Source organism: Felis catus, chromosome C2, assembly GCF_018350175.1.
Source record: "Felis catus isolate Fca126 chromosome C2, F.catus_Fca126_mat1.0, whole genome shotgun sequence".
Lineage (NCBI taxonomy): Eukaryota > Metazoa > Chordata > Mammalia > Carnivora > Felidae > Felis > Felis catus.
In genome coordinates, this window is record NC_058376.1 from 25,589,439 (window position 1) to 25,605,463 (window position 16,025).

The following is a 16,025-nucleotide window of genomic DNA, read 5'->3' on the forward strand; positions in this document are numbered from 1 at the left end:
ATGCATCCATTTTACAGAAAGAAGTTAGTTTTTTGGATTCACAGGGTATAACCCTAACAGCTTCAGGCTACAGCACAAAAATAAATTACAATTTCAGATCTCTATGCATGTATTCACTCATATTTTCATTCAGAAATTTATATTTCCATTTGGCAAACATGTGCTTTTCCAATTGAATGTAGCCTGACTACCCTAGTAAAAGAGTAAAATTATAATAAACTTATCTGTGAAATAAATTATTGCTATTGAGAACTCAATTTTTACATAATGATTTTAATAAGCTATGAAAACAAAGTAATGAGATAATTTTAAAATAACTCATGCTGACTACCCTTCTATATTAAGGTATTTAATAAGGGATATGTAATTAGGCTATCAACTTTTTAAATAAATATAATATGTATCAAAGCATAGATTTAAAATAGAATATACAAATACAAACACATGTATACATAGTTTTAAGCCTTCCTGCTTTGTAAAGGAAAATCAATAGTAGAGAGATAAAATATAAAGTCAGTTAAAATATTAACGCTTGCTTGTAGAATATATAATTGTCTTCGCCCATTTATCATCTCACTAATCTGGTTAAAAAATACGTGTTTGTGAAACAAATTGATAATTACATTTACAAGAACATCCTTAATAGTATTATGGTTGATATATGTAATGTACTTCTCTCATGGGGTAAAGATTTACAGAAACAACTAGACCAGCCATGTCTTCCTTAAAATATTTCTTATTAATGGAACTTAGATTTGGGTTGCAAAGTATAGAATTCTTCAAAGTTCAAAACAAAGTACAAACAGCTCCAATTGTTGTTTTAAGATACCCAGAGAAAGAGAGTAGGTATGATTTCTTGTTGTTTATATGGTTATCTGAAAGTTAGTGAAAGGGATGCTTTCTAAGTGTTGTTACTCTTTTTGCTGTTAATATTATTCCTTGAGCATTCAATATATTCATATTGGTATACTAAATTTCTTTTTTTTTAAACTGAATCTCATAAGATACCTAAGACATAATATTGTTTATTCCCATTGGACAGTCAAAGAAACTAAGGTTCAGAAAGATTAACTTATTTGCTCAAGGTTAAAAATAAACATAAAGAAAATAGCTACACTGCGGATCAAACCAAGGTCATAAGATTCCAGAGCTTATGTTTTAGCCACCATTCAAAAACAAACAAGTATATTTTATCTTGGTAATTCATGGAATCAATTCCTATTTTACATTTCAATAGAGTTACCATTAGAAGATCAACTGCCCAATTTAAAAATGTATTTTTTAAATTGTACTTTTAAAGATTGCTTTATATTGTGTCAACTCTATTACTGGGGTTCATACTGATCTTTGAGGCATATCACTCATTTGACATAAACTAATTCACTTTTATCAGATGTGCCAGGCACTGGATCAAGCCCTGGGCATGTAAAGATGAACAAACAAAGCATATAGATATTGTAGCTAGTAAATTGTATATTCAATTTAAAGAATGGATTTAACAAGAGTGTAAACAGAAAACGTTTTCTTTTTCTCCACCTACTTTATTTCAAATCTCTCTTTTGGCCCCTGGATGTTTCAGACAGATCTCTTCACTTTTCCAGTTATTTTAGGTGTTAAATTTTCTTAACTGGTTAATTAAGATTCACTTTTAGATATTAAGATGTACTGTCAAATACAGCATCCAAACTTTAATATCATCTAGTTCAAAGTTTCTTTTACCTCCCAACTCTGTAAACTAATAACCTAACCTAATAACTTAAGGTAGAGGAGGTAGAAATATTGCCTTTGACTCATTTTTCACTTTCTTTCCCTTCCATTTTCCTATAGCTGTAGTGTCAGAGGAAAGGCAAGCAAGAAAAATCTACCATCACTGTATTTTTCTTTTGGCCTACAGTGGCTCCTGGCCAAATGCTAGCTAGCTCTTTTGTAGAACAGAACTGTGAGTTCTTCGGAGCATTCCTCTCCCACCCCCCTTCCCCAGGCCTACTGCACTGTAGGTATGGGTGGTACTCTTCCTAGCCAATCTCTAGCCCTGCTGAGCTCCTAACCCACCTCAGATTCCATCACTCCACTTCTTTGTGTTGAGCCTGCTTGTCCTGTAAGGCAGCTGTCCCTCCATTACATCATCCAGTGTCCACTGATTAAAAAAAAAAAAAAAAAAAAACTTACACACTTTTCTCGCATGGAGAAAATGTAGGTTCTTTCCACTGCCACTCTCTCTCCTGGCCCCTAATTACCATCAAGAGATGCTCCAGTCTAATTTTCTGATTTTGAATTAATTACATAGGAAGAGAACATAGGTCTTTAATTATACAGCCCACAAACCTTAAGAAACTAAAGTCACAGTCTTCTGTGAAGTCATTCACTATACTTCAGTTTAGTCTGATTGTTTTCAAAAAGTGGATCATGAAATTGATTTATTTGGTTTCGATAAACATTTCTTATTATGGAATGGAATAAAATGGAATAGAATAAAATTTAGAATAGAATAGAACAAAATAATTGTGTTCATTTACACACACACAAGCACACAGAAACACACATCTGTTGAAAAAAAAAATCTGAAAGTCCCTGCGTTAATCCCATGGAAACACTGGTCCTTGTGATTCTTTAGGCTGAAAAAATTTCAGGCTGAAAGTGATAGGATGGCCTTCTCCCTTTAAGTCAACTCAATATGAATGGTTGCCTTGGAGCATTCCTCAGCTGGTGCGCTGGATGGCACCATATTCCCTTCTCCCACTCTTCTTCAAGGACATTACACAGTCTTCTTTTAGAAAAAAAACTTTAATCTTCTTTTATATAAAAATAGAGCTGGAAATAGGTGATGGGTGTTAATAGTTGCTAGACCAATTTTGATCTATTTTTTAGTTAAGTGTAGTATGGATATATTTAGTACTTCTATTTAGAGTGTAACAATATTTATCAGTACTCTCAGATTTGGGGCTACAACCTAGATTCTAAAACAACAGGAATGATTCCTTTCAAGTACTATTACATGTGGTCATCATAAATTGAAAAAGTCTCTACGGAGATTAATACAATTCAGTTTTGAACCTACTTTAACATGAATTGTGGCTCCTTGAAAATAATATAATCATTTATAATTAATATTCATAACAGCTTTCAAAATACAGGTTTCCCTCTTCCTTGATTTTATCAAGTGCTTTTGCTTCCCCATTATGCTTATCCATACACAATATAGGGGAAGAAACATTAAGCCTCTCCATACCCAGCCACTATATATCTCCTTTCTCAGGGAAGTCAAATCCCATGTGGCCTCAACAGGGTCCTAGTACTGCCATGTAGTTATCCCTCCTAAGCCATAATTACAAAACATTGAGGGAGCAAACCCCTCTCTCCCTGTGACATGAGGAGTCGCCCAAGGCAAAACCCTGTAAGATCAAACAAACAGGTCCAGGAAACAGCAGCACCACTTTCTTCAAACAATATTTCCAGTTGGCCTATTTTTGCATGACCCAAATCCTGGAAACCACCAACTGCCTGCAGATCCATTCAGTTTCTTCCCTGTCCAGTTTCTTCATTTTCCTTCTATTTCTTCACATGCAAATTATATTCTCCCAATTCCAATCCTGATTTACTTGTTTGGGGCCCCATCTTTAAGTTCCTTTCAAACAACTGTTATTGCAGAGTTTCCATGTCTTTGTGACTACTTTTCCCCACCTGACTCATGATTTAATTGAACTCAGTATCCAGCCTCATCCAACTTTGGTCCCACCAAAAGGCAACTTTCACATTTAAAAAAAAAATTTTTTTTAACGAAAAAATTTTTTTAACGTTTATTTATTTTTGAGACAGAGAGAGACAGAGCATGAATGGGGGAGGGGCAGAGAGAGAGGGAGACACAGAATCGGAAGCAGGCTCCAGGCTCTGAGCCATCAGCCCAGAGCCCAACGCAGGGCTCGAACTCACAGACTGTGAGATCGTGACCTGAGCTGAAGTCAGATGCTTAACCTACTGAGCCACCCAGGCGCCCCACACATTTTTAAATCATGTAGGTTTGGATGTATCATTTGGAGGGCGAAATCAACAGATCTTCTATGCTTGTGTAACATTCCAAAGGTTGAGGCTTGAATATTTATATGAGGTGGAGGAGTTTATTGAAGAGAAACTAACAGAGTTTATGAGGGAGGGGTATATCCTAGACCTCTCAGCCATCCCTTGGAACTGCTCTGTGCTCTGCTGTAAAGAAGATGCCTAGGGGTGCCTGGGTGGCTCAGTTGGTTAAGTGTCTGACTTCAGCTCAAGTCATGATCTCACAGTTTGTGAGTTCGAGCCCTGTGTCAGGCTCTGTGCTGACGGCTCAGAGCCTGGAGCCTGCTTCAGACTCTGTGCCTCCCTCTCTCTCACTGCTCCTCCCCTGCTCACATTCTGTCTGTCTCTCTCTCAAAAATAAAGAAGTATGAAGAAAAATTAAAACAAAAATAAAGAAGATGTCTAAGGTTTTATCCACCCTTTCCTCAAGCCACATCTCTGGCTTTGACACTACTATTGTGGAGGCGTTCTGAGCAACTAAGTGTATATAGTCTCACTTGATATTAGATCGAGGTCAACAATGCACTGTAGTAAAAGGTTGATGTGTAAAGAGGCAGAAATGGGATGGATATTACAGGATCATCTATTTGTCACCTTTTTATCCTATATGTTAATATTCTTTCCCCATAGAGCCCTGCAAGGAAGACCAATTTCAGTGTAAGAATGGAGAATGTATTCCACTGGTGAATCTCTGTGACAGTCATCTACACTGTAAGGATGGCTCAGATGAAGCACATTGCGGTATGTTTTGATTTTAAAAAAAACACTCATCACTTTAGCCTCTACACTTGGATCCTCCAAATGTAAAAGAAAGATCAGAAATGTATTTATCAGGATGTGTTTTGTTCCTTTTGTGTATCATCATTCCCCTTGTGACTTCCGCACCTTGGATGCCACTCTGGTTAGGAGAAAAATTAACAAGCAGACCCCTGTTTATTGTTAGCTTATTTATTTAAATTTGACTACATTTAGTAACTTTAAGTCTAGGACAACCCATATTCAGGTAGGAAGCATAAAGTAGTACTGGGAGACAATGGCCCACACCAGGCCCTCTAGCACCGCCCATATTGACTATGATACTCCTTTGCCTGCATATGGAGGCACCCTCATGTTTACTTATAACTGACTATGTTACACTTGCTCCTTTGCATTCTTGGTTCTTCAGTATCTACTTCTCCTCCTGCTTAGTTGAGTCTTTAGTCTCATCTGCTTCCGAACCTCTATAATGAGTTGTGGCCACTTTCACTATATCTTGCTTTTATTTCTAAGCAGATACTTAGTGCTGCTTATTACATGCCATGCACTGTATCTGATTGCTGCAAAACAATCTTAACATAAGAAGAATTAGCTCTTTTTAGCCATGAGAAAACTGGGGTTTGGAGAAGTTAAGTGGTTGTCAAAGATCACATACATAGTAGGGGCTAGAGTTGCATTTTCAACCTAAGTCTGTCTAATTCTAACAATGCTCTTGCTTTTCTCAGAATAGGGGGGAAAATGTAAACAGTAACATGAAATTTACCCATTGTGGGTAAAACTATTGTTTCTGATGTTTTACCTGTTTGATAAACTAGCTTGGCTTGGCCCAGTCCCTACCTAGCCACTAATAGCATCTATACTGTATCCAAAATGCTTGTAAGATGGTGGGGAAGAGATGGAAACCAAATAACATAAGAACAAGGCCAAAGAAAATAGCCTCTAGAGAAAGAAGTAGGAAAAAAAGTGCCTATGAACTTGAATTTTCCTTGTTTTGGAGACCAAGCTTGTGAGACATACTCCTCACAATAAATATTATTTTCCATTTATTTTCTATTTTGATATGCACTAAACTTTCATATCTGTCTGCCTTTTTCATTTTTGTAGTTATATGAAAACAGCAATGTAAGGTCTATCAAATTTATATTTTTCAACTTAAGCTTTCTAACATCCTCTTTTTTAAATATTTATTCATTTTTGAGAGAGAGAGAGCGAGTGCACGTGAGTGGGGGAGGGACAGAGCGGGAGTGGGGGGACAGAGGATTTGAAGCAAGCCCTGCACTGACAGCACAGAGCCCTACACACGGATCCAGCTTAGAACTGTGAGATCGTTACCTGAGCTGAAATCGGACGCTCAATGGACTGAGCCACCCAGGCGCCCTCTAACACACTCGTTAAAAAAATTACAATCTCTAAACTCTAAACATTAAGAACATTGCACATGTAGTTTACAACCCATCATTTACTTTTAACAACTTAGGTCAAAATGACCCTGTGTGTGATCTAATTTCTTTAGTGCGTCTTTTCAATGGCACCAGGAACAACAATGGTTTGGTGCAGTTCAGAATCCTGAGCACATGGCATGAAGCTTGTGCTGACAATTGGACCACACAGATTTCAAATGATGTCTGTCAGTTGCTGGGATTAGGGTAAGTAATTCTACTCAGCTCTGTTTTAAGCAAGTCTCTAACTTTCTTATTGGTATGAAACTGGGTTTATTAAGACATTTAAAATTTATGGAAGTTATGAATTTAGAAAATACATGTTAGCAAAAAGAAGAAAATAAAAATCTTGATTAATGCTATTCTCAAAAATAACCACTTAACATCCTGTTTATAAATATGATATAAATATAAGTATATAGAAATACTGTATTATAAAATCATACAAAATATTATACTATTCTGTTTTGTAGCATACTTACACATGAGCATTTCTCATGTCATTAAATTTCTATAGACTATCATTTTTAAGAAAATAAAATATTCTATTTTATGCTATATCATAATATATATCATAATATATCATAATATATATAACTAATCACAAAGGTCCCTAGAGAACATGCTCTTGCTATATCTTTCTATAGCAAATAGCTATAACCATTTCTACAATAGTTCCTTTGGAAAATCTGTAACAGTATAATTATTGTGAGAAAAGACATGCAAAATTTCAAGACTTTTTCAAGAATTGTAGGGCAAATGATAATTCCATATCAATGACTCAACTAAAATTTATTATACTTTCAGTTTGTCATAACATGTTGCATCAAATATACAATTTCATTTTTTACCTTCCCGTAATCTCAAAAGTAATGAGGTTTAAAATAGAAAGGAACAGTAGCAATAATTTGCTTCCTTTTAGTTGTATAGTCGACTCTAATTCAGCATTGTGATCCATTGGTATTTGTGATTTACCAAATCACAATTTGGGAGATTTAACCATTTTAGATTACACATGGTTATTTGGTCATTGGTAGCACTATATTATTTACCACTTTGTTTTATCATATTAAACTATAAAGTCTAAATGTAGGAAGTATGCCTATTTTATCCATTACTTCATTGCTAACACCCAAACTTATCATTGTCTCCAAATATAGGTACTAAATAAACATTTGAAGTAATAAATTATTCATTATATATAAATATATGTGTGCATATAAATATAGAAATACCTACCTATCTAAATGCCCAAAGTTGCCCAACTATAACTCATTATCATTTTATTCTGTCCTGGACTGGGGAATTTTGTATAAAATTAAAAATAATTTAAGTCCACATCCACACATACCCTCAGCATTTGGCAATTATCCCAGCTATTCCTAGCTCCTCAAAATCAAAAGTAATTCAGTGCTTTCTTTATAAGGGGACTCCTTCTTAGTTGATTAATAATCATATAGTCTTCATGTGATACACAGGTTTTCAAAATTTATTTCAAAATGTTTATTTTTTTAGCCCAAGACATATTTTCCACAAGAAAAACATTAATGAGTGATTAGGTCTTGGTGTAATCTGTAAGAGCTGTTTCATTTCTAGTTGACTGGGAGAGTTACATTGTATACTAATGCCAGGCTAGTACCTAACCACCACATAGCGAGATTTTACCATAGGAAAATGTGTGAGGTCCTACTCAGGGTATCAGATACACCCCATAATTTCTTGCAGTTTTAATTGAGAGTTTTCAACTCCCTTTACCTCCTAAAATGCTGTCATTAAGATTGTGAACTCCCCAGTTTCAAGCGATTCAAGTGATGTCAGCCCCAGATTCAAGTGATGTCAGCCTCATCAGGAAGACAATTCCTACAACAAGCAAAGGGAGGATGTGATTTGTCGCCCGTTATGTAAATAATCATCAATTTGATTTATGTGCATTAATCAGAAGCTTCCTGCACTTTATATATATTATCGTTTTTATAATACATCATAGCCTGTATTCTAACAAAAACTTTTTCAAAATGGGAGGCTTTGAGACATAGGGGGTCTTGGAGGAGGGTAGGCTGTAGAGGGAATAATGTTTTTTGATGAAGACTCAACAGAACACTGAAACTGACAGTTGTTGATTTATTCCCACTTCAAGTAAAGCACTGGGTAAGTGGCATTGATTCCAGATTCCTACTTTAATTCCGATTTTAGTTCAACAGTGAGTTCATACAGGTGAGGCCTGAAGAAGTTGTTTGCTGTCACTACTGAAGTTGTCAGTAATTCTTAGGAACACTTGTATAGACTCAGAAATTTAGTAAAGATTAAGCTAAGGAGATTGGTAACTTGACCTGATTTCCACAAGTGACAAATCCAAATGATCTAGATGATGGAGCTCTCAATACACAGGAGCTTGTGTTCCAATTCACCATCTAGCCAAGCATCATTATATGGTTATAGACACAGGAGTGTGTTTTCATTCTGGTTGTGAATCTTAACTAAAATAGTTTCCGGGGAGATATATGGGTTCAAGATGAATCATTTACAAAGACCAAAGGATCAACATCCTCTTTGACAGAAGTTTTTAAAAATTAAGTGAAATATGTTGAGGGATAGCACAATACTGATTCCTGCAATTGCACGAGAGAATGTGTTGGAAAGGGAACATATATCTTATTACTTTTTAACAGTTAATATAAATGTATTATTTTAATTACTCCTGGATCAGAAATTGAAGTGTTAGCAACAATGTTGTGTCTGTTCCATGGATGAGTAAAACATGGTTTTTACTTCAGATATGTTGGGGATCGACACGTAAGTAGATAATGGCAATATAACGTGATAAATGCAATATGCTATTAGAGAACCACTCAATTTGGGAATGTCAAGGAAGGCTTTCTAGAAAATGGCTTGAGCTGAGTGGATGACAGCCAATTCCACACAACTGTATACTATCTATTTACATGTTTTTCTTCCAGCCAGATTTTACTGTCTAGTTCACTGACCTCATTTCCTATGAATCACAGCCCTTCCAGCAGGAGACAGGGACAAAGAACTAGACTTTTTAGTGTGTATAAAGCAAATAGTACATCCCATTGCCTTAGATACAATATTTTTGATGAAGGTCAGGCACTTGCTTTCTTCAGAAATGAGTCAGGTAATCTCTTCAAAGACTTTAATCTTTGGGCCTGCACTTATTAAATAGTCTCCACAGTGCCCTAGTAATTGAACGAAAGTTATAGCCTTAATGAGAATGTGTCTAGACTGGCGCATGGTACCCGAAAGAAAACTTAGTGACTTTAAAATGATGTGTTTGGTACAGTGGAAAGTAATTTAGGAGTCAATTTATTAAAAAAACACTGTGGTCTCTCAAGATTATTTATGCAGATAGGGTACAAAATGCAATTCCCCCAAAGATTCTAGTAAATCATATGAGGTGGATTTCATCAGCCTTCCTTCTTTTAAATGAAGCATTTTCATTCCCTGCCATTTATAGCATGCATAAGTAAAAAAGTACTTTAAATAACACTTTCATGTCTCTGATCAAAGTATGAAAGAAAACATTTTACACTGATGAAAGAATAAATGTTAAAGAAACTTAGAGTATTGATTTTTAAAACATTTCCTAGGAAAGCACACTACCTCGTTACTAACCCAATAAATGAACTATGTGGTTGACTTGCCCCACTAAGCCATTGAAAACTAGAAGTCATCAGGTCTGTGCAGCTTTGCAGAATTTAGGAAAGGCTAATGTCTTAAAATAGAGGTGGTTATACATACCCCTCTTAGCCTGCTTGTGAGGAGTTGCTGGTGATTTTTAAATCCCACAATAGTCCTGTGCAAGATGCCCTCAATTCAAATGTCAGAAACCTCATGTTGAGCCTCTCATTCTCAAATCCAAAATAAGAAATGGAATTATCGCAAGGTCTTCCATTTCAGAGGGGTTTTGAAAATGTTGGGGGTGGGATGGGGAGGGAATATTGTTTTAATAAGCCTTCCAAATAAACGGAGCATAATGATTTAATATCCTGTGTAAGTACCACCACAAATTTGTATCCACAATTTAACACTGGGTCTTAGAAAACTGAAACATAGAAAATATAGAACCAGTGTTTCATATTAGTTTTAAAAATTGGTAGGCAAAAAATATTCCTGTTCTTGCCCATATTTCCAGTCATTGTCCTCAAATTCTCAACTACATGGAAAAAGCCTTAACATAAAACAACAACAAAGATAAGATATGGGAATCAGTAGAAAAAATGTAACTACTACTTTCTACTTTAAATGATTTCCTTTTTATTTGCTAACTTTATACAGAAATAATTAAATACTATTTTCTGTTATTTTTAATTTGCAAATTCAACACCAAAGGTATTCTTATCTATTTTCCTAGGTGGGATGGTAGGGGGAGGGCAGGTTATGGGAAAGATGGTGGGAAAAAAATTATTTTACTTAGTTTAATTGACCAACCTAAAAAGTTCATCATTTGCCTGATGTACAAACTGTAACTCTCATATTCTTCCTATTTTGTTTTTTTTTAATGTTTATTCTTTTTTTGAGAGAGAGAGAGAGAGCGTGAGTGGGGAATGGGAAGAGAGAGAGGGAGGCCCAGAATCTGAAACAGACTCCAGGCTGTCAGCACAGAGCCCAACGCGGGGCTCGAACTCATGAACCATGAGATCATGACCTGGCTGAAGTCGGACGCTCAACCGACTGAGCCACCCAGGTGCCCCTGTTCTTCCTATTTCAAACTAGAAATGAATTAACTAAAAATAGGTAAAGAGAAAATAATTATAGCAATGCATAGTAAATTTATAACTTTCCAAGATTCATATTACTAGGTTATGAAAAGCACAGTGGTTAGGAAATTCTGTCTGCTATGGGCGAGGGACTGAAAGCAAGCATACCAGTGACTTGTAATCCAAGGGCTGGCTCAGCAGCTCTCAAACCTGGCTATACGTTAGAATCACCTGGTCTTTTTCCCAGATGTTTGGAATCAGGAGGGTTTAGGTCCATGGCTTTCACGTGTGTGTTTTTAAGATCAAACTAGCAGCATCTGCAAAGCCTGGGGTGCAAGCGTGGAAATGCAAATTCTGGAGCCCCACCTGAGTCCTACCCAGAGGCAAGTCCAGAGTAGTGTCGGCAGTCTGTGTTTGAACCAGGCCTTCAGGTGATTCTGATGCCAAGTTTGAGAACCGCACTCTAGGGAAGGCTTTCATAACCTTCTTTCGTGTGTCATGAACACTTTTGGTGGTCTGCTGAAACGTACCAACCTCTTCTTAGATTCATATATTTAAGTGCAATAAAATAAAATACACGTGATTGGAAAGGAAACTAACCACCTTGAAAAATAATTACCAAAATTTATAAATGTGATATGGTAATATGTATTTCTTTATGGAGTATTCAATAAGATATGTTGGTAGTTCTAATGATTATTGTAAGATAAAAAATTAGCATAAATGATATTTTTAGGTGTATGCAGCAACTGCAATGTTCGTTTTGGTGACAAAATTATAGGTGTTGCTATCAGTGTGGCAATTAGTCACTTACATTTATATAAGAAGGAAATACTAAACTTCAATTAAAGATTAGTAAAAGTTAGTATGTAATTATTTCCTTCTGACCTACAAACTTCTTATCACGGACAACAGAGCGGGATTCTCTCCCTCTCTCTCTGCCCCTCCCCCACTTGCCCTCTCTGTCTCTCTCAAAAATAAATAAATAAACTTAAAAAATGGATGAGATGGACACTTGGGTGGCTCAGTCAGTTAAGCATCCAACTTCGGGTCAGGTCATGATATAGTTCGTGGGTTTGAGCCCCACGTCAGGCTCTGTGCCGACAGCTCGGAGCCTGGAGTCTGCTTCAGATCTGTGTCTCCCTCTCTCTCTGCCCCTCCCTCGCTCATTCTCTCTCTCTCTCTCAAAAATAAATAAACATTTAAAAATTTTTAAAAATAGAAATATTTTTTCCTTCTCCCTCCTGTCCTTATTTTCATTCTTCCTTATTTTTTGCTTCCTTTCTCACTTTCCTATTCCCTTCCTTCTTTTCTCTTTTATTGCCTTCCATTCTCTTTTTTTCTTTATACCCTTACCTTTTCAAAACAATCTGAGGTGATTTGTAACAGAGTATGTATAGTAACATTAATAGAATAGTAAATGAAAATAAGGTCTGAAGAAATAAGGAGGCAAATCTGTAAAAAAAAAAAAACAGGAAAACATCAATAAATCTATAAAAAACATCAATAAATCTATAAAAAAAAAGGAAAACATCAATAAGGGCATCACTTTATGAGATAAGATAAATACTCCCAGTTCCATAGAGAAGACACATTTCTCCTGACATTAAATTCTAAAGGAAAGTTTGCATGCATGTCCTTATAAGGTAGTAATGCTTTGAAAAAATATATGCACAGAGAAAACTTCATAGTAAATGTAGAGGTGAATGTCATACTCTTCTTCCTGAAAAATAAACGAACTCCAATGGCACCTAAGAAAATAAAGTTAGGAATGAGTCAAGGATTTACTACAAAGGGGTAAGACCACATTCTCCAAGATGTTAACCATGAGGATCCTGTCTCTGACAATCTCCTCTAAGTATTATTTCTCTCAGCCGCATTTGATGTACAAAATGCGGGGACCTTGTTTCCTTTCTAATACCATTACATTTGTAGGATAATGTAGAACAGCTACCAGGCTGACCCATCAATTCCTCTCTTGTTCTTAATACAGCAGCTTGCACAGAGGAGGAAATTGATTAGGTGAAGATAATTTTTCCTAGTGGCATTTTTTTCCTTCTGCATACCACAAAATGTTAGGAGTCGAGGTCAGAAAATCTAAAAATAATTCAGGTTACCTGTTTGCTAAGAGCTACCATAGTTCTAGGGAAGTGCCTACATGTGTTACTATAAAGTGATAAGAAATAAGCAATTGTAGTTGAAGTGTGTCCAGTTCAGCCACGCTATTTACCTAACCGCCTGTATGTCCTGACTTTTCTAGTAGGATGCTTTGCCATCCTTTGCCTCAAACTCCTTTCATTCACCCTTCCCCTGCCTATTAAAGTGCTCTCCTCACCTTCTGCCTTGCCAAATCAATCCCCTTCTTTCCCTCCAATCTGAAAAAAAGAAGGTCCATCCTTCTCTAAAACCCTTTTCAAACTAATCCCACCTGGCTCCATTCATTACTTAAACCTTTTGGGGTGTGAAATGAGCTACAGTGCCTGGCTGCAGTATTTGCAACATTTGTTATTATTCTTTCTAGCTTTAGTGTGTCCAAAAGCTTCAAACATCCCTACCTAAGCTTCTGCTTCAGGGAGGAATTCTTATCACAGCAAATACAGTCTGAGGAACAAGACAAAAGAGAGGAAACCCAAGCAGGCCTGAGAAGAGACACAGAAGATTTAATACTGTACGAGACGCCCCAGGATATCCTTCCTTTTCTCCCTAGAATTCATCTCCGAGTATATTTTTATACTCCATATATGACCTTAAAAATAATGATGGTGGGTTGCATTTATATGCTTCTTTTCTCACATAGAATAAGGTTTTCCTGAAGCCAGGGGAGCCCTTTCAGGATGCATAACCTATAAAAATGGTAATAAAGGTTTAGAAATAGGTAGTCAGGAGGCATTAGCATGTCAACAAGGTAATGCTATATGGGCATGTTTCTATGTGATACCAAATTTGTACAGATTTCAGACAGCTGTGCAAATGTGTGGGTAGAGTTATCTAAATCTGCAGAGCTAAAATGTTCAGGATTTAAAAAAATGCAAACCCCAGTCATAATCTTGCCAGAGTTCCTCTCTAAAAATTAAAAGCTAGTTTTGTTGCAAGAAAAGGAAACCGAGGCAGGGAGAGACTCAGTGACATGCTTTAACTGCAGAACTTAATATAATTTATTCTCTCGCAACAATTCAATTTTTCGTTGTTATGAGATTTTGCTTTTCGAAAATAAATGTGATAATAAAAGCTTGCTAGCCTGTTATTTTGCCAAGAACATTATTAATATATTTTTATTATCTCCATCATTTCTTAAAATTATAAATGGTTTGTTGTAAACCTTCTCTGCGGTTTATCTTCTGTGTACTGTGAATACAAGCTGGAATAAATTGTGTTCAGTCCGGAAAAGGTTGAGTTGAATTTGGCAGGATTTGAAACACAAGTAGTCACTCTCAAATTAAATTCTGAATTCTAACATCCAGCAATGACACCTGGAAAGTTGTATGAACGGATAGCCTCTATATAGCACTTCCAGGCTGCTGACATCAGTATGAGTGACAAAAAATTAATTATGTGAATACTTTATAATTTTTTTCCAAAAGAGCATTTTAATTATTTTATATTATAGCTTGTAATATATTCTATATACTACATAGACTACATTTACTATATATAGCATTTATATACTATATATCTATATATACTATATATAGCATTTAATATATTCTATTCTATATTCTGTATTCCAAACAATATGTCTGTAGTATTAATTGCAGTCTGTTTCCTCTAGTAACTTTGAGAGTGAAAATATAGAGAAGACGATCTCAGAATATAAACTGTGTGTTTGTTTTTTTATTTTCAATATGCACGCATAATCTTTATTTTTTCCTCTGCCAGATAGTGAAAACATCACTGTGGGACTGCATTTGAGACTCCAAGAGTAGAATTGGCATTCACTAGATATTCTTTAAAGCTTTGCCTCTAGTCTTTTTTTCTCCTAGAATAGGCTTAAAAATTTACCTGCCAATCCCATCACAGTTTAATGCCAGTTGTAAATGTGTAATAAATAGACACTAGATTTAAAAAAAACTGATTTATAAATAACACCTCAATACTTTTTCACTTTAATTATGTCCGAATTTTAAAAAAAGGAAAAAAAAAAAAAAGAAAAAAAATTATGTCCAAATTGTGTTTTGAAGTTCCAGAGATACTAATGCACCTTCTCAGGGTCTGTATTAAAAGAGCTAGTCGGGGCACCTGGCTAGCTCGGTCGTTAAGATTACATGCAACTCTTGCTCTCAGGGTCGTGAGTGGCTTGTACAGCTTACTTAATTAAAAAAAGAGAGAGAGAGATAGTTAAGGGATGGAAGAAAAACAGGTAGAAAAAATGGAAAAGTGCTAAACCCACGTCTCTGAGATGTATTTTTTAATGAATTACCCTTGAGGATGTTCCCCCACATAGTTATGAATATGGTCAAATGGCAAAACTAAAACAATTTAGTATTGAGTCTGATGTCCTTTATTGAAGGGAAAACGATCCACTGATTGCGGGAGTGCAGTGTCTCACAAGCAGTAGAGCAGACTTCCTGCGTGATCTGGGGAAGAGAGAGTTTTATGGACTGTTAGAAGAGGCAACGGGGCATGACTGGCTAGGAGATCAGGATTTCCTGTTAACCCTAGCAGGTCTTATTTTAGGGTAAAGTAAACCAGCAGAAGCTGAGTTGGAAGATTGTGATTGGTGTCTATTAGGGTTTCTTGACAATGAGGCCATTCCTCAGTGTGGGCTGACAGGTTGAGATTTGTGAAGTGGAGGGGGCCACTGCAGTGGGCTCCATTTTGTGGGTCCTGAAATACAAATTAACTTTATCAGTGCCTTAAAATGAATTGCCTATCAAATAACAAGAAATCATTTCAGAAGCTAAAAAGCAGACCCCCTGAACAAATAAAAATAGATATTATATTTGGCTTTGACAGGGCGTCCCTGACTTCCAAGTGTCAAAATCACCGGAAGGGTATGTTAACACATAGATGGCTGGACCCTACTTCCAGAGTTTCTGTGTCGGTAGGTCTGGAGTGGAGC

At 36.1% G+C, this 16,025-nt stretch overlaps 1 protein-coding gene across 1 annotated transcript in view; it reads left to right on the top strand.

The window, feature by feature from the left end:
• The window catches only part of TMPRSS15 (transmembrane serine protease 15), a 121,145-nt gene that overhangs the window by 78,439 nt on the left and 26,681 nt on the right, over nucleotides 1–16,025 (top strand). Inside the window, exons 17-18 of the mRNA XM_045036720.1 lie at nucleotides 4,684–4,794; nucleotides 6,323–6,455. Coding sequence (XP_044892655.1) covers nucleotides 4,684–4,794; nucleotides 6,323–6,455 — 244 coding nt within the window. The remainder of the gene's footprint in view (nucleotides 1–4,683; nucleotides 4,795–6,322; nucleotides 6,456–16,025) is intronic.